The sequence below is a fragment of the Chrysemys picta genome, chromosome 9 (assembly GCF_011386835.1).
Source record: "Chrysemys picta bellii isolate R12L10 chromosome 9, ASM1138683v2, whole genome shotgun sequence".
NCBI lineage: Eukaryota > Metazoa > Chordata > Testudines > Emydidae > Chrysemys > Chrysemys picta.
In genome coordinates, this window is record NC_088799.1 from 32966981 (window position 1) to 32984685 (window position 17705).

Here is a 17705-nt window from a genome sequence, read left to right on the forward strand (position 1 = left end):
GAAGCCAGCCTGACCAGGACAGGAGAAAGGCATTGTAGATAGCGCCCCTCCCCAGGTCCCCCCTGGAGCAGAACCGGGGACCTAGTCGTGAATAGGTCCAGCTGGGGACTTCCCCACCTTTGGAAAAGCAGGTGGGCCACTTCCAGGTGGAGGGACCACTCATGTTGTGAGGAGAAGTCCCTGCTCAAGCGCTCTCGTTGTGGGCACCCAGTAAGTGGAAGGCCTTCAGGTGGATGTTGTGGGCTATACAGAAGTCCCTCAGCCTGAGGGCTTCGAAGCAGAGGAGCAGGCCTCGCCTTGCCTGTTGATACAGAACTTCGAGGCTGTGTTGTCTGTGAGTACCCTGGTTACCTTGCCCTCCAAGTGCGAGCGGAAGAGCATACATGCCAGCCCTACTGCTCTGAGCTCCCTGACGTTTATGTTTAGGGTCAGGTCCTGAGCCGACCACAGGCCTTGGGTATGAAAGCCCTTGGAGCAAGTTGTTCGGGGTGGACCACCATCACAGGGAGGTAATCACAGTATCCATCCTGTCCATGGCCTGGGAGAAATTCAAGGCCAACCAGAGCTGGAGGGGCCTCATCCTGAGTCTGGCGTGACAGACCACGTACGTGCATGCCGACATATGACCCAAAAGCTGCAGGCAAACCCTGACTGTTGTCACCGGGAACCTTGTGACCGGGTCGATGAGACCTTTCAGGGTCTTGAACCTGTCTGGCAGGAGGGAGGCCCTGGCCGACACTGCATCCAGGAGTGCCCCAATAAACTCTACGCATTGGACTGGGACTAACGTGGACTTGGTGTTGTTTACCAGTAGGCCCAAGGCGGTGTATGTGGACAGGAGGAGTGCCACATGATCCCTCACCTGCGAACGGGAGGTGCCCTTGACAAGCCAATCATCCAGATAGGGAAATATCTGTACCCCCCGCCGTCCGAGATAGGCCGCTACCACCGACATGCATTTTGTAAACACTCTGGGGGCAGTGGACAGCCCAAATGGGAGTACCATAAATTGGTAATGATTCTGTCCCACCACAAAACGGAGGAAGCGCCTGTGCCCCTTGAATATGCGGATGCGTCCTGTAGATCGAGGGCAGTGTACCAGTCCCCGGGATCCAGGGAGGGGATGATGGAGGCCAGGGAGACCATGTGGAACTTGAGCTTCACCATGTGCTGGTTCAGACCCCATAGGTCCAGTATGGGCCTGAGACTCCCTTTGGCCTTCAGGATAAGGAAATAACGGGAGTAGTACCCCTTGCCCATGAACTCCTCGGGCACCGCCTCTATCGCTCCTAGTCCTAGGAGCCACCCCACCTCCTGCTTGAGCAGAGCTTCGTGAGAGGGGTCCCCCAGGAGGGACGGGGGCAGTTGGGTGGGGAGGAGATAAAACTGGAGGGTGTAACCCCGGGAGATGGTGTTGAGGACCCACCTGTCCAAAGTGAGCCGAGACCATTCCGGAAGGAAAGCACACAACCGGTTGGAGAAGGGAAGCTTTATTGGTGTTGGATCCCTGATGAGGACTAGCGGGTTGCCCCCTAGCGTCCCATCAAAATCGCCTTTTCCCTGCCTGCTTGCCCTTGGAAGGTCCAGGCTGGGGGTCAGGCCGAGACTGCCTGCAAGGGAGTCTCTTATAGCCCCGTTGCTTCTTATGAGCAGCCTCGTACTTCAGGAGGGCGGCCGGGGTCGGAGTCTGCTGTGGCTTGAACTTAGGTTTTGCCAGAGCCGGGACATAGAGACCCAGGATCTGGAGGGTCGTGCGGGTGTCGTTCATGCGATGCAGCCCTGTATCTGTTTCCTCTGCGAACGGAGCTTTCCCATTAAACGGGAGATCCTGCATGGAAGATTGCACCTCGCTGGAGAGCCCGGAGAGCAGGAGCCATGACGCCAGTCTCATGGACACCACAGAGGCCATTGAACATGAGGCTGTGTCCGCAGCATCTGAGTTAGCCTGCAGGGAAGCCCAAGCTCCCGCTGCCCCTTCCTCCACCAGCGCCCGGAACTACTCCTTATCAAGCTCTGGAGGGAGACCTCAAATTTAGGCAGGGAGCCCCACAGATTAAATTCTTAGCAACCCCTGATGGTTTGCCACTCATAACTGGAAGCTCGAAGACTTAATATATTTTTCTTCCGAAAGATGCCAGCCTCCAAGAGTCTTTGTTCTTTGGGGTCGGGGCTGGCTGACCCTGTCATTCACTTTGGTTGACCGACTCGACCACCAGGGAGTTGGGCGCCAGGTGGGTATATAGGTACTCATGTCCTTTAAGGGTACAAAGTACTTGCGTTCTGCCTTTTTTGATATGGGGGCCAATGAGGCTGGTGTTTGCCACAGGGCATTTGAAATTTTAGCCACTCCTTCATGGAGCAGCAAGGCCACCCTACCCTATGCCAATGGGGACAACACGATGAACAGGGAGTCCGAGGGCTCCTCCATCTCCTCTGCCTGGAGGTGGAGGCTTGCTGCCACCCTCTTTAAGAGCTCTTAGTGGACCCTGAAGTCGTCCTGCGGGATAGAGGGAAGCGGGGCCACAATCGCCTCCTCCAGGCGGGGCAAAGAGGCTGGTGCGGTGCTTTGGGTGTCGGCCAGCACTAGAGGATCCACCAACTGGTTGGACTCCGGGCGCGGTACCGAGGATGAGCGTCCCACCGACTCCTTTGTCGGGGGTCTGGAGAGGGAGGCTGACGGTGCTTCCGAAGCTCCGACCACCAAGTGAGCTCCCACTGGGGGCTGTGCTGGAGGCCACGGTGCCCACTGGTACCACTGGGCTGGCCACGATGCTCGGTGCCACTGCACCTGCTGTGGCACCATGCGTCGTGGCTGCCAGGTTGGCCGGTCTGGCCCGTTGAAGTATGGCTACAAATGGAGACTGGGCTGGTGTAGGATCTGCTGCTGTTTCTCGACCAGGAGGAGTGGTGGCGCCGGGATTTGCGACGGTCACGGGACCGCAATCTGGACATGGAGGACTGGTACCGATAGTAATAGCTGCTCCGTGAACGGCCTCGACGGGCAGACCCACAACGGCGAGGCGCCCAGGGCTGCGGTGCCTTGGTGGAGACTTGGAGCAGGAGCCTGAGCAGGAACGGCGTCAACGAGCGTGCCGTGACCGACTGCAGTACCCTCTCCGGGACCGAAGACAATGTCCGCTGCGGTCCTGTCGATATCCGCTCTCTGAGGAGGACCGGTGCCGTGAGTCCCAGCTGGAATGAACCCAGCCCGAGAGTCTGGTCGGCATCAAGGGTGATCCACGTGGACTCTGCTCCAAGTGGACGCTGGACGGTGATCGGTATCGGGAACGTTCCCTCGACCGAGACCAGTACCGAGCTGGGGCGACTGTGGAGATCCCAGCGGAGGCTTGCCTCTGGAGCATGGGGCCGACATCGGGGGCGCTCCGGGCACTGGCATGGACAAGACATCCCAGGCTGCCTGGAAGGCTTCGGGCGTGGATGGCATGAGGACATCCAGAGAGGCCTGTTCCAAAGGGGCCAGGCTACTCCGCTCTATGTGAGTTGGAGGCCTAGGGCCTGGTAGAGATAGAGGACTGCCCGACACGAGCCTACCCTCTGTCCCAGACTTCCCTCGGTGCCACTGCAAAGAGGGAGATTTCTTGGCCCTCTTGGCGTGCCCCGAGGACAGGGACAGGTGCTGACTGGTCGATGGCACCGGCGGATCACTGCGTACAGAGATCACGGTGCCCGGTACCGGCTCGGAGCGGCGTGCTGGGGTTGGAATCAGCACCGACTCCATCAGAATGGCTAGGAGCCTAATGTCCCTTTCTCCAAGGCTTAAACGATTTTCAAATCTTGCACCTCTCGCTGATATGGGTTTCTCCCAAGCAGCGCAAACAGTCTGTGTGCGGGTTGCTTCTTGGCATAGAACGTTGACAAGAACCGCACAAGTTAAATCCCAGGGTTTGGGGCATGCCCCAGCCCGGGCTCACTGACTGACTAAACTAACTACAGGTACTAAATGAAAGAACAGTTCTGGGGTCGAGCTACAGCAAAGCTGGAGGAGACCAGTTCCGACGCACCTTCACTGACGGCAAGAAGGAACTGAGGGTAGGGGGAGCGCGCAGCTCCCCTTATACCACACCAGGGGGGCGCTCCCTCCTACAGGTACTGCTAGGGGAAAAACTTCCAGCACCGGTGCATGTGGCGAGCACGCACACCTATTGTGGAATACACATGAGCAATCACTCGAAGAAGTCGTCTGAGGTTTAAGATAAAGCCCCATGATGCACACAACGATCCCAGCTACCATGGAGGCTATGGGGCAAGGAAGAACATATGCTGACTTCACACCAGGAGTCTTTCCCAGGAAGCTCCCATAGTTTAGCTACTACGTAAGAAGGTAAAATATCAAATTTGGAATTTCCTCTTTCCTAGGAGGGAAGAGAGCAACACCACTCTTATTTCTCCTCAACTTATCTTTTGTGGTTTGTCTGGCTTCTCAGTTTTGAATGCCCCCCTCTCACTCTTTCCTTACTATGTCTTGTCTGTACAGTTGCCCACAGAAGCAAATGATATTCTTGTAAATTTATATTTCCCTCTTCTCAATATGAATGTAGTAAAAAACTTACAAAAATGCCATTTCATTCTGATTTCACAATTTTTTTTTGTACTTTAGCAAAAGTAAAAATAATCTCCAAACATTTTGGAAATAGTTTTAGAAGATGACTAAGCAGACCTATACAAATATTTTCCCACATCACGGCTGGCTTTACCAAATCATTTTGCTAACTTGTGACTTACTGCCTACCTTAGAAGCCATACTCAATTCTCAGGCAGCAAAAGTCAGAAGTCTCAAGGTTAAAGTGTCTGTTGGAAATATTCATACAAATAAATGGCATTCAACAATACAGGGTAAATCATTTCTCTTACTTAAAAGATCTGGGTCCAGATTCTTTGCTGTACCAACTTTATGCTTTCTCTTAGGAGCTGCTCTAACATCCACCAGCTGGCAATAGTTGCCAAGAGACTGTTCGCCTGCTGAGCATCACCATAGCACCTGCCACACCTCATCACACCACAGCCAACATACATCTTGTACTGCAGCTATGAAGAGAGCAACATTCGAAGACAGCTATGCCAACTCTATACCCACAGGGGACTCTCCTCTCCTTTTTTGGACGGGAGTGGAGGGATTAGAAGCAGATTCCACCCCCTCTGTACCACAAGAGAATCTGGCCACTAGATCAGGAATGGCAAGTTTGGGGTTTTATTTTTAAACTAAGAGTAAATACTTTCAAAATTTTGTAATTTCTGCCCATTTCACTCTAATTGTCTGCCCCCCCCCTGCTTAACCCACTTCCTCCCTAAATACTTGGGCTCTGCATCTTCTCTTCTTCTTCCCAGCCAAAACTCTGAATAATGACCAAGGACAGTTCTAATTTGTATATGTCTGATCATTTAAAATTAAGGTTTACTGGTAACTCTACACAGATTCCCAAACTATACAAAGAGCTGACTGGTCATAAGGTCTCCTAATTTTCAGTTACCAAGTTTCATTTAAGGAAACTTAGCATATTAAATGTTTCTCTATTATCACTTTTCCATGTGAACAACTACTACAGTTGCTACAGGATTTTGTGATCAGAAGGAAGTGAGAGATGTTCTGCATGATCTTGAATGGAGATGATCTAAAAAGCAGCAGGCACATTATTGTAAAAAACAAACAAACAAACAAAAAACCATCAAGTATAAGAACCCTGACCTGCTCTACATCATTCATTAGGTTGTCTTACCACTTCATCTTACATTCTGACCAATAAGTGAGAAATGAACAGGAGAAAAATTCAGCTCACACTGATGTAGCTGTGTTAGCTCTGTCAGGATAGCATAAGTAAAAGGTAATAAATGGCAGTCAGTAAACAGAAGGGACTCTAAAAATCTAAAAAAGTGTCATGACCTTGTTTAACAGACCTGATTCCTGAATGTCTTCGGAGTAGAAACATAGCTTAAAGCTCTTTTTATAGAGCTTCTTAATAGTAGTTTGCTATTTCTCTCGTATGTTCTGCACTCTCAGCAATTAATATGAAAAGTTTCCTTTAGTACAACACTGACACATTCCATTTAACAAACATGGACTTGTGTTAACAGCACAAACCAAATTGGTTGATTTGGTTTATTTCCTTGTGCTACTTCAGTGTAGCCAATGTAAATAACATGTACAGCTCAGAAAATGACTAACTTCTGTTGCAGAAAAAGCAGATGAAGTTAACACTGTATGGATGCTATAGGGAATTTTTTGAAGTTCTGCAATAGATTAAAAGCTATGAAGACATTTTAGAATCGTGAGAAATTGTCAGTTTTGTCCTGCACTACTACACATTTTTAAATTCACAACAGGAACTAGTTTGCGGTTTAGCCACTAAATTGTATGTCCAATAATCTCTCGAAATTGATAAATTTTCCCTTCCAAAATAATTGCAGCTGGATATTATACCATCATCCCATCTGGTGTTTAGTAACCAACAGCAAGTGAGCCTAACACTTAAAATAATAAATTCATCTCCTTATATGTACTACTAGGGATATGTCACCAAGAACATGTTACACAAGATATTAAAGGGAAGGATGTTTCCCTGACAAGCTACAGAATCCCAACAGGAGATTTAGATGTGCAAATTTCAAATTCAATTCAAATGGCCAGAAGCATTTTTTGAACTTTCAGAACACTGGGTTCAGCAACAACAAATAAAGCTTTTTAGCAGGAAAACTATCTTCTCAAATACATACAGATAGAAGGGAGTCTGATTTTTGGCAAACTTTTCTATCCCACAAACCTTCAAGGTTTGGATGAACTGTTCCTGCAGGGAAAGCCTGAACTCTGCTCTATCTTGACCATTTAATTTAGAGGACAAATGCCGAAAGGAAAGAAACTTCATACTATAATTTATACCACTCCTTCAGACAATCTCAAAGTCCTGATCACATAGAGAGTTAACAGTAAATTGTGAAGCAGATTTCCTGTTTGAAGATCAGCAGGACTCCTACAGAAGTCAGAAAAAAAACCCAATTTTTTGTTGTTGTTTGTTTTTACTACAGCAACATCCAATTCTGAACTCAAACAAGTGAAGCAGGCCTACAGTATTTCCCACCTTGACGTCATGTCCCTAAAATCCTCTCTACTAAGATAGCTTCTTTTGTAGCAAATTTTTTTTGGTTCATTAGAGATTAAGTTATACTTATTTTAAATATTGTTTAAAACTTCAGTTGAAGTTTTAAGCACCATCAAGTATGATTTTTTAATATCTGCTGAAGAACTGAGCCAATTCATGTTCAATATATAGCATCAATTCAACACAGTAGGATTCATACGTACTACAGTACCACCACCATATATTTTAATCAGCTTAAATAAACCTGTATAGAGAGAAACCTTAGCTCCTGAACTACAGAATAGATACTTGTATTACCCAAATCACAATGATTTCAGCATAATGAACAAGTTAATTTAATGTTTTCATCTGGAGAGACAAGGCTAAGGAGTCATAGAAAGGGAGACAATAGTAAGATAAAAGGAGACTAATGCATGGAAGGGGATTTGAGCAGCAGTAAAAAGAACTCAAATGAGTTGAGTATACATGCCATGAGTTGGAGATGTGATGGACAGTTTTTTAGATCTAAAATAGGAGAGCATTTGGGGGTTGAAACAAATGTTATAGACAGTGGAATAAAATCAAGTCAAAACACTAAAGGAGATAAAAGAGTTTCTCTCACACCTAGTTTCTAAATTTTAAATCAAAATGCTGTATTTCTTCAGAGGAGTCTAACTGCAGACAAAAGCAAGATCAACATTTCAACAAAATTAATGACAACGTGGCTGGTCACAACTTCCATCTAGTCAGCAAGATTGTCTTTATTTTGGCAACAAACATTTAGTTTTAGAACTGTTTAATTCAAACAATGAAACTGATTGTTCAGTATGAATGATTAGTACAGTGGTTCTCAAACTATTGTACTGGTGACCCCTTTCACATAGCAAGCCTCTGAGTGTAACCCCCCTTATAAATTAAAAACACTAGTTTATATATTAAACACCATTATAAATGCTGGAGGCAAAGTGGGGTTTGGGGTGGAGGCTGACAGCTCACGATCCCCCATGTAATAGCCTCACGACCCCAAGGGGTCCCAACCCCCCGTTTGAGAACCCCTGGATTAGTAGATATGCAGGTTTTGGCAGCATTCAACTCGTTAATAGAAACTGCCATAAGAGCACAGATATTAAAGATAATCATGTTCTATCTCCCCAGATTTTCCCCAATTGCAGAAATTATTGTGCCACTTCTGCTAATAATAATAAATAATAATAATCATCACGGAGTCTTGCCAATGCAGAATAGCTATTGCATTTCAGTAGCAGGGAAGGGAGATAAGAACACTTCTGTGATCCTTCATGGTAAAAGGCATTATATATAAATGTAAAGTTATCTGATTCAGCTATGTTGATTTGCTTATGCACTAAGCTAAAAAGAGACATGTTTTTTTGCTTCTTTACATTTAAAAGCCTGGAAAGGTTCTCTTGCAAACCCTTTCTACACATCAAGCTTTGTTTTTTTAGGTTAGAAATTCAGTTTTGTTAAAAATTCAACATCCTGCCTCTTAATCCCAGAGCTCAGATACCTTGCAGATCCTCATCGGGTGAGTGGGAGGGAAGAGGACTAGATGGACTTTCCTTAAGTTTATAAAAATAATTTTATGATCTTTTAGGTCATTCTTTAAGATAAGAATATTTTTATAATATTTGAACATAAAACCAACATCCTGACTGTAGTCGCTTGTTTAGCTTTTTCTAACAAATCTAATTTAAATATTTTATGGATAGCCTATCCAGTATATGAAACACACACCTATTTATCATCATAGATTTTTAATAATTATGCTAAGTGTAATTTGCTAGGCTACAGCATATCATTGCTAGATTTGAATTCTCATACCAACCAGTAAGCATTAGCTTACTTTAGGAAATAGTTAAGTACAGTCTTTTTACTATTGATTTAAATGAATTCACAGTGTAACAGTACTCCTTGGCATATCAGCAAAAAACTGTTGCTCAGAGGAGACTGCTATCTACCCATCAGAGACTGCTTTTACCATTTCTACTGACATATGACATCTTTTGTGGAGAGTGACGGAGGAAAGAGTACGTCCCCAGACCTGTAAAACAGGTTACCATTCCAAATATCACTGGACAATTCCTTTTGACTTGTTGGCTGACAAAGAAAACAAATTAAAAAGATTGTAGGGAAAGTAACAAGCATATACCCAGAAACTCACCACCTACATCTACACTGTAATACAGTATCAAGCATCATACATGAAATGTGTGAGCTTTAATGTCCAGTTTATAAGTTACATCTTTTGTTAAGAAGAACTTGCATAAGCTAACATAAGAAATGCCAACAGGGGTTCTTAATTTAGACAGAAAAAAATTCCTACGTTTTCATAAAAACAAGCTCTGCAAGAATGCACTGAATCCAAAGTATCGACTAGTCAAATGCACTAAATGAAATCTGAATTTAAAAAAAATGTTAGTTGCTGAATATCCATCTGCATCTCTTTCATATCGAGAAGCCTGCAAGTGTTCATATAGATTTTCATTCTGCCTTCTCTCCTTCTATTAGATTAAAAAAAGTCTACGTTGTCACTATTTTACCAATACAAATTTGAGTTCAGATCTGGCCAGATCTTAAACTAAATTGACAGGGTGTGGCCGTCCTTGAATAGGATGCTTCCATGTAAACTGATGTGCTGAAGTAGTGGTGGGGATTCAGCAGGTAGTACTCTGAACACCACAATATATTGCTGGATACACTGTGTAACTGGAGGTGCAGTCATTACAGCACGTAAAAACAAAATCCCTGACCACTTGATTACATTCTACCTAAAATTTCCTCTATGATTTTTATAGGATATGGCATTCTTTGCTTCCTGTACCAAACTATCATTTAATAAAGGCTTGTCTATACTTGAAAGTTAATTCAGATTAAGGTAGGTTGTGAATTTAAAGCATATAATTTGTTCTTTATTGTTATGAACTGACAGTGGACTCAATACCATACCAGACAAGAAAGATATGGTCCCTGCCTCCAAGTACTTACAATTTAACCGAACTCCACAAAATGCAATGGGTAATATATGATGGATAATATATCCAACATTGCTGTGTGCTACTAGACAGTAGCTGTATTTCACCACAGATGTGACTAGCTTTTTTTTTTTTTTTTTTAAATGGTGGATTGGAGGAAGGGTAATATTGAAGTCTAGTCAATTTCAAAAAATTAACTGGAAGTAGCTCCAGGTACTACACCTGCCAAAGTGTCCTCTTGCCATTTTGGGCGCTTTACAATCACAATGTTGGTTTTTTTGGTTTGTTTTTAATATTTTTTCCTCCTTGCTGCAGTGTGAAAATCCCATTCAAAAAGCAAATTGTACAGATTATGCAGGCAAAACAGTAGAACTGAATATACACAAAGGGCTGTCAAATACATAAACGAGTTGTTAGAATTTTTTTCAGCTATTGTAATTTTAGGTGTTACTTGTAAAAGCATTAGGTAGAAGTTTTCTGACCAAGGTGTGATTTTTAAGTTGACTTTGTCCCTTTAAAAAAAATTGTGTGGAGTCAGCATAAGTTTGATGTTTTTAAAAGTGCTTTATGCCCAATGTCCCAACCAACAGCCTTATTTAAAGCTTCTCTTCTCCCCTTCACTTTCTATTGCAGCTCTCATGAAGCACCCCCTCTTAGGGTAGGTCTATACTTACCTCTGGGTCCGGCAGTAAGCAATCGATCTTCTGGGTTCGATTTATCGCGTCTTGTCTAGACACGATAAATCGATCCCGGAAGTGCTTGCCGTCGACGCCAGTACTCCTGCTCTGTGAGAGGGGTACGCGGCGTCGATGGGGGAGCCTGCCTGCCACATCTGGACCCGCGGTACGCTCGAACTAAGGTATTTCGACTTCAGCTACGTTAGTCACGTAGCTGAAGTTGTGTATCTTAGTTCGAAGTGGGGGGTTGGTGTGGACCAGGCCATAGTGCAACACTCAACCAATGTCTTGCTGAAATCATACACGTACCATTACATACCACTGCAGCCTGCATATGAAGTACGGTAAATCCCATTATTTTTAATGCAGTTTTGTATCCTATACAAATCATACAATTAAAACTTTACAGAACTAACACCCTGGCAATTAATGGGAGTTGCCTTTCACCTTTTAGTCAAAGTTCAGTGATATACAATAGTGGGTGTGGAATCATCAGCAGAGTGAATGCTGGCACATTAATTTAAACTAAAAGGAAGCTGGTTAATCTGATGAGACTGCACTTCATTGACCTGAAATAGAAGAGAAAAAAGTTAAATACTAGTATGCAGAATGTTCAGTCTCTTCAAGGAAACAGCCACTGAAATATTTCAATGAAGCAGAGAGTATTAAAATGATTCATTCACCAGTGGGCCTATTTTTGACGGATTTGCCCCATGTAATGCTGTATATAGCTAGTACTCATTAAGTTAATATGATCTGTAGCAAATAATTAGCTTTCCTAATTTTTAACATTTAGGAATTTATAGGTAAATTTATTCTGTGCATGTTTTACCACAACTGGTCAGTTTATGACCGCAGACAGTTCCAGCCCTAAGAATCACAGTTTTGACAGAGAACTCACAGTTCATGATATGTGAATATATAAATTTAAAAAATTCCAACATTTCATATTTGATCAATTTAGAAAGTTACACAAATTTTTAGACCTATGGGTAATTTAATTCATTTTCTTGTATGTCTATGAAATAGTATACAAAAGACAAAGCAACTATCACAATTTTATAGTCTTTACATTAACATATATTGCAATGAATACAGTACTTTAACTATCATTCAGGGCAGACTACATTCCTGTAATACGGTATCGTCCCCAAATAGATCATAAGAGGAACATGAATCAACCACATTTCCAAAGTCATGATTGTGTAAATTAAGAGCATTCATGGGGAGGAGCACGGGGAGGGTGTGTGTGTGTAAATCCTGATAATGCATAATGATCGAATTAACTGCACTACTAGACAGTAGTACTTACTACCATGCTATATTCATGCGTAATCCATTATTATTGAAGATGCTAGATCAGGAAAATACATAGATACTTTTTTATGAAAAAACTCAGATTATGCTCTATACAACAAAGAGTATGCTATACAATGAATAAAGATTTAATGGTGCTCCTTGAGCCAGTACACGTAGTATGCTTATATCCTATAATCGTCTTAGACAGCTGAATACCTAGCGTAAAAAATTATATCCACCTGGCATTCAGAAGGTGAAAAGGGCAAATAAAATTAATGGTAAACATGCTAGACAATCAGAGCCATCAACTTAAATTCCACCTGTAGTTTGGATGAAAGGACAGAAAAACTTTCTTTAACTTCTGTAAACACAGAAAAATTAAAAGGAGTTAGTGAAAGTGTTTCAATTAACCATATTAGGGTTATAGATCTTTACCTGTTTCAGGCACTGAAAATAACTATTGTCACATTCTAAGATAATTACCATATCTTTGCCTTTTAGCTTATATTAAGTTTTCTGTGTATACTATTTTCCCCATTTTTCACAGGAAATGCTAAAGAACCTTGATTTGTATTTATATTTTTGTATAATCATTTGCTATTGTAGAGTTACAGTTTTTATTAAATGAGTGCATCAATCTTAAAACAGTTCCAAATGGGCCCAAATGCATGCAGCAGCTGAGCTCCTGAACAATACCTTCTGCCTAAGTCACATCACCATTGTGCATCATTCACTTCAGAATTCCCCCACCTTCAAAAAGAAACATAGTACATCCTTTCAACAACGAGACACTAGGAAAAAGGAGGACACATACACAAAGTTAAGAAAAAGTCTACAGTAGTCTCCTAAGGAGGCAGGAGAAATATAGACTATTTATTGAAACACCTCCCAGTACACACACCCAGTAAAATCACATATTACTCAGCAGTATCCTCCCTTTTCAACCAAAAATGTTGGTGGTCAAGCGTCTACAATCAATACTTTGAAACAGATCCTTCACCCTGTTCTGCAGTTAAGACAGGCAGAAATGACCAGCATTTCCTTTCCTGGATGTTCCCCTGCCATGGAGAGTGCCCTGTAAGCACAGATTCTTGCATAACCAGCTCCTGTGTGTCTCCTTATTTGCAGCTACTGGTGCAGTGGACATGTCAGATGCTATAGCGACACTAGACAGCGTGCAGCTGCACCGCTATAAGCTGTCTAGTATAGCTTCTCTAAGCCGACGGGAAAGAGCTCTCCCATCGACTTAATTAATCCACCTCCAACGAGTGGCAGTAGCTGTCCACATCAGCATTTAGGTCAGTGTAACTTATGTCACTGAGGGGAATGGCTTATTCACATCCCTAAGGGTACATCTACACTACAGGGGGGAGTCGATTTAAGATACGCAAATTCAGCTACGTGAATAGCGTAGCTGAATTCGACGTATCGCAGCCGACTTACCCCGCTGTGAGGACGGCGGCAAAATCGACTTCTGCAGCTTTCTGTCGACGGCGCTTACTCCCACCTCCGCTGGTGGAGTAAGAGCATCGATTCGGGGATCGATTGTCGCGTCCCGACGGGACGCGATAAATCGATCCCCGAGAGGTCGATTTCTACCCGCCGATTCAGGCGGGTAGTGTAGACCTAGCCTAAGAGACATAAGTTATACTGACATAAATGGTAGTACAGACATGGCCAGAGGGATTGAGGAGGAGCAGTCTGAACATGTTGCATTCTGGCTCCCTGCAACTGGAATGTGTTCTCCAGGTAAACTGCCAACTTGATGGAAGTTAGAGCAATCTCAAGGCTCTATCTTGGGCTCAGGCAGAGAATCAGGGAGCCGTAACTAATTCTCTCTTTAGCACTTTCCTGAACTATCCCGAGCAGCTGGCTGAAGATGAGGTGTCATCTTTTATTAGGTATTCCCTAACCTCAGATAAAGCCAGTTGAACTATCCTGCTCTTCCTGAAGAGCCCACAGACCAGCAGAAAGAGTAACAAGAAAGGGACAGTCGCTGCTTAAACGGCTCCCAAGGGAGTTGGTAAGCAACAGCCTCCCACCTCTTTCCCATAGTGCTGACAGAGCTGTTTAAAAGTTGCAAGGCAAACTATTTCAATTTGTAATCAAATACAAAATTTTCTTCTTAGTAGTTACCCTCAAAAGTCATACATGAATGCATGAAGATAAATATTTCTGAAATGTTGAGTCTTCAGTTTAAATAGCCAGACATAATAGGTTCAATATATTAAGCATGAAATGTCTAAACTAACACCCCCATAGCATACAAAATGATTTGTGTGAATGCAGAATTAAGCACTGACATTAAGGAATAATTACTTATGAATATTTAATCTCTTTACCACACACCTATACCTGAACAAATTAAGTAAACAACATTATATAAAGGTTCATTTAGTACATTATGTAAACATATTTACTGAATTTATTCTTCAAATGGGAAAGTATCTTCACTGAGTGATTTGGCTATAAAATAGAACAAATCACAACTCCAGATTAAGATAGATTTGCTATTAAAAACAATTTTATAGACAGTATGCCATGGCACAGGAAGAGACCAGGATGGCAGTATTATAAAGGTGCTTTCTAGTAAAGTAAGTTACAAGCTTGAAAGGATTAGATTTTTATCAGTAATTGTCAGAAAACACTGATTTCACCATACATATACACGCTGCCAAAAATATCTCCACTGATGCTAGAAATTTACAGATAAGCAGCATTTTTCTTATGTTGCCTAAGAACTTAAATATTGATTTAAAGATATTTGTTTTGTATATTTTGACCTGTGAAGTTGATAATTTATGTCTTAATGGTTATAAAGCTAACTTTTTGAATCTCTACTGTCATTAAATAATCATCGGACCCCCACCCCACTGTCTGACAACATGATTTCCTGCAACTGTGAAAATTTAAATAGATAAAAATGCTTAAAAATAAACATCCATATCATCTGTCAAAATTATTTTTAAAAAAATCAAATTCTGGACTAGATGACCTCCTGAGGTCCCTTCCAACATTCTATTATTGATAAACATCTTTGTTTTTCCTTCAGATATGCTAAGCATTTCTAAAGCACTTACAGTTGCTAATGCTATCTGTTTCAGTACACAAATATGCTTCTATGATCACTTAACCACACACCCATTCATTCAACCCACACACTTTAAGAGAACCTGCTGATGTGGTGCCTGAACAGAGAAGTCACAAGACAACAACAGAGTGGAAATTTCCTCTCTTCCTCCTCCTCTATTTGAGTAGCAAGCAGGATCTTATTTCCGTCTGAATAGAGGAGAGCTCATGTCAGAATCAGCGCCCTCTCCTGACAGGCAACCTGAGAGCACACCCCCTGCATGTACTGTGTGTTCCTACTCATGGAGTTTGTACCAGGCATATGTCCAGCACTGCTCAATACCATGCTGAAATTTTTGTGGATTTTATAAGCACAGCTATTTAAATATCTCAACTATATCAAAATTTTAGGAGCAGGTAGGGTGCTATCTGAAGCCAAGAAATATACATTTCCCTTCAAGAGTTGAGTAGTTTAATACTTATAATATTAAAGTGGTGTATAAATAATGTTTTTTCCCCACTATTGTAGTTTAAGAACTTGGGAGAATAACGTCATTTCATCTCCCTCCCGTTCCAGCTCCCAGTGGAGACAGTGGGAAAATTAAGGAGGGAATGAAAACACAGTCTTCCAAACGGTCATGTGGAGAAACTACTGATATCAGCCACATCTGTAAATCAAGATCCCAGAAAATTCAATCTAGGGCCAACCTTAAGCAACAGTAATGCAAGTTACAGATCCATCACTGCTACTTTCGAAAGCTGTGCAAACTGACAACTCAAAGACCTGACCTCTCCACCACCTCCAGCAGCAGCACCCCAGAGGCCACCTCATTCACCACTGACAGGTTAGAGCTCCCCACATTGTCATGCCAATAAGGAATATGTGGGCGCATGACACGCGTGTGGCTGCAGTAATACCACAGAAGAGATCAGCGAGGAGGGAGATGGCCCCAGTCTTGGCATCGGGAGTTTGCAGCCGTAACCTGCTACAGTTGCGCCACCAGACTCCTCCTTCCTCCCCATCCCTCCGCAGCTGACACGGAGAAGGAGCCTGCTGAGCCTCACTGCAGCATTTACGCGGAGAGCGAATCAGCTGGGGACGTACTGAGAGATGCTTCCCTCAGCCCGCTGCCGTAGCGGCCCGACCACCAACCCGATCACCAGCCCGCCCCGAGCAAGACGAACAGGAAAGGCGGGGCGGGTGCCGCGGAACCAGCACGCGGGCTCCGAGATCCCCCCCGGCGCACTGTCATATTCAGGCTATTTTTAGATCAGAACGCGGCGAAAGTAACGGCTTCCAGAGAACCGCCTCGTGGCTCCCCCCCGCCCCCGCCGGCGGCCCCACCCCGGCAGAACTACCCCCTCCCCCCCAACGGCTCCTTCACCTCTTCACCCAACCGCCCCCGGCTCCTGGCCGGGCCCCCCGCCAGTCCCTTACCCCAGCTCTTGGCCGTGCGCCCCAGAAACTCGCCGCTGCGCGGGTTGTACACGAACTGCCGCCACTCGGCCATGGTCTGGCTGAAAGGCTTCTTCTCCTCCTTGGACATGGCGGCGGGGCGAGGGCTGTGTGTGTCCGGACAGCAGAGACTCCCAGCTGAACTGCGGTAGCGCCTGCTCCGAGCCGCCAAGTAACAGTCCTCTTCCCCTCGCGCCAGGCGCCCGAGAGGCCGGGCTGGTCGCACGCAGCCGAGCTCCTCACTCCGCCTCCCGCTGCCGGGGCGGGGCCCGCATACGTCAGCGCACCCTTTCTCCGCCCGCGCTGTCTCAAAACCGCGCCTGCTGCCCCCTGGCGGCCAGGCAGAGAATAGCAGCTGGGGCGAGCTGGTCTGTAGAGCCCCGGCGTTCGAAGTGCACCCCAAAGAGCGACACGCTGGCTGGCTCGTGAGTCGCCTACATCTCCCGTGGTTCAGTGGTGCTGCTCTGACGGCACATAGCGTGGAGACCTTAGGCGCTGCCTTGCTTTACCCCGCCCAAACGCGTGCACACAGCCCATGGATCCGGACATAGGGAAGAGCTGTGAGACCCAAGCAAATGCTTGGCAGGGGAAGGGAAACTGATTAGACATCAAATTTTTAAACTGTGGCATTGAATCCGTGTTCAGGCACGTAAGTGGCCTGGTTTTCACAGGCGGTGAGTCCAGGCAGATCCCCTAAGTCACCAAGGGAGCTGTCGGTTGTCAGCATCCCTGAAGATAAGAAGATTCACCAGGTCTAATTGTTCCCTTAACTAGGACTGGGCTACCTCAGTGACACCTGTGCTGTGCACACCCACTAAGGCTAATGGAGTTGGCACAGCTGTCATATAGAGCACAGTTTGGTCTGCAAAACCTCTTACTGTATAAATGGGGCAAATGGGAAAAACACAGCCTGACTCTGAGCCCCGGGGTAGTGAGGTTCAGCAGCTGGGGGGAGGGAGGGAGTATTTTACTTACAAACTGTCAGAGTTTACGCTAGGCATAAGTAGCAGACTAAGTAATTGCTTAGGGGTCCAAGCAACTCAAGAGGACCACCTATTTGCTTTTGTAGTATGTGTTGGGGGGCAAAAATATTCCTGCGTAGGGCCCCCAATGGGCTAGCACT

At 44.6% G+C, this 17705-nt stretch overlaps 1 protein-coding gene across 2 annotated transcripts in view; it reads right to left on the bottom strand.

Annotated features, from left to right (window-relative positions):
* The window catches only part of ATP1B3 (ATPase Na+/K+ transporting subunit beta 3), a 60759-nt gene extending 43864 nt beyond the window's left edge, over nt 1-16895 (bottom strand). Inside the window, exon 1 of one of the 2 annotated variants that reach the window (XM_005303263.4) lies at nt 16565-16895. In XM_005303263.4, coding sequence (XP_005303320.1) covers nt 16565-16673 — 109 coding nt within the window. In that variant the 5' untranslated portion in view covers nt 16674-16895. The remainder of the gene's footprint in view (nt 1-16564) is intronic. The other variant, XM_065556934.1, reaches the window with a different exon arrangement.
* Between the last annotated feature and the right edge of the window lie 810 nt (nt 16896-17705).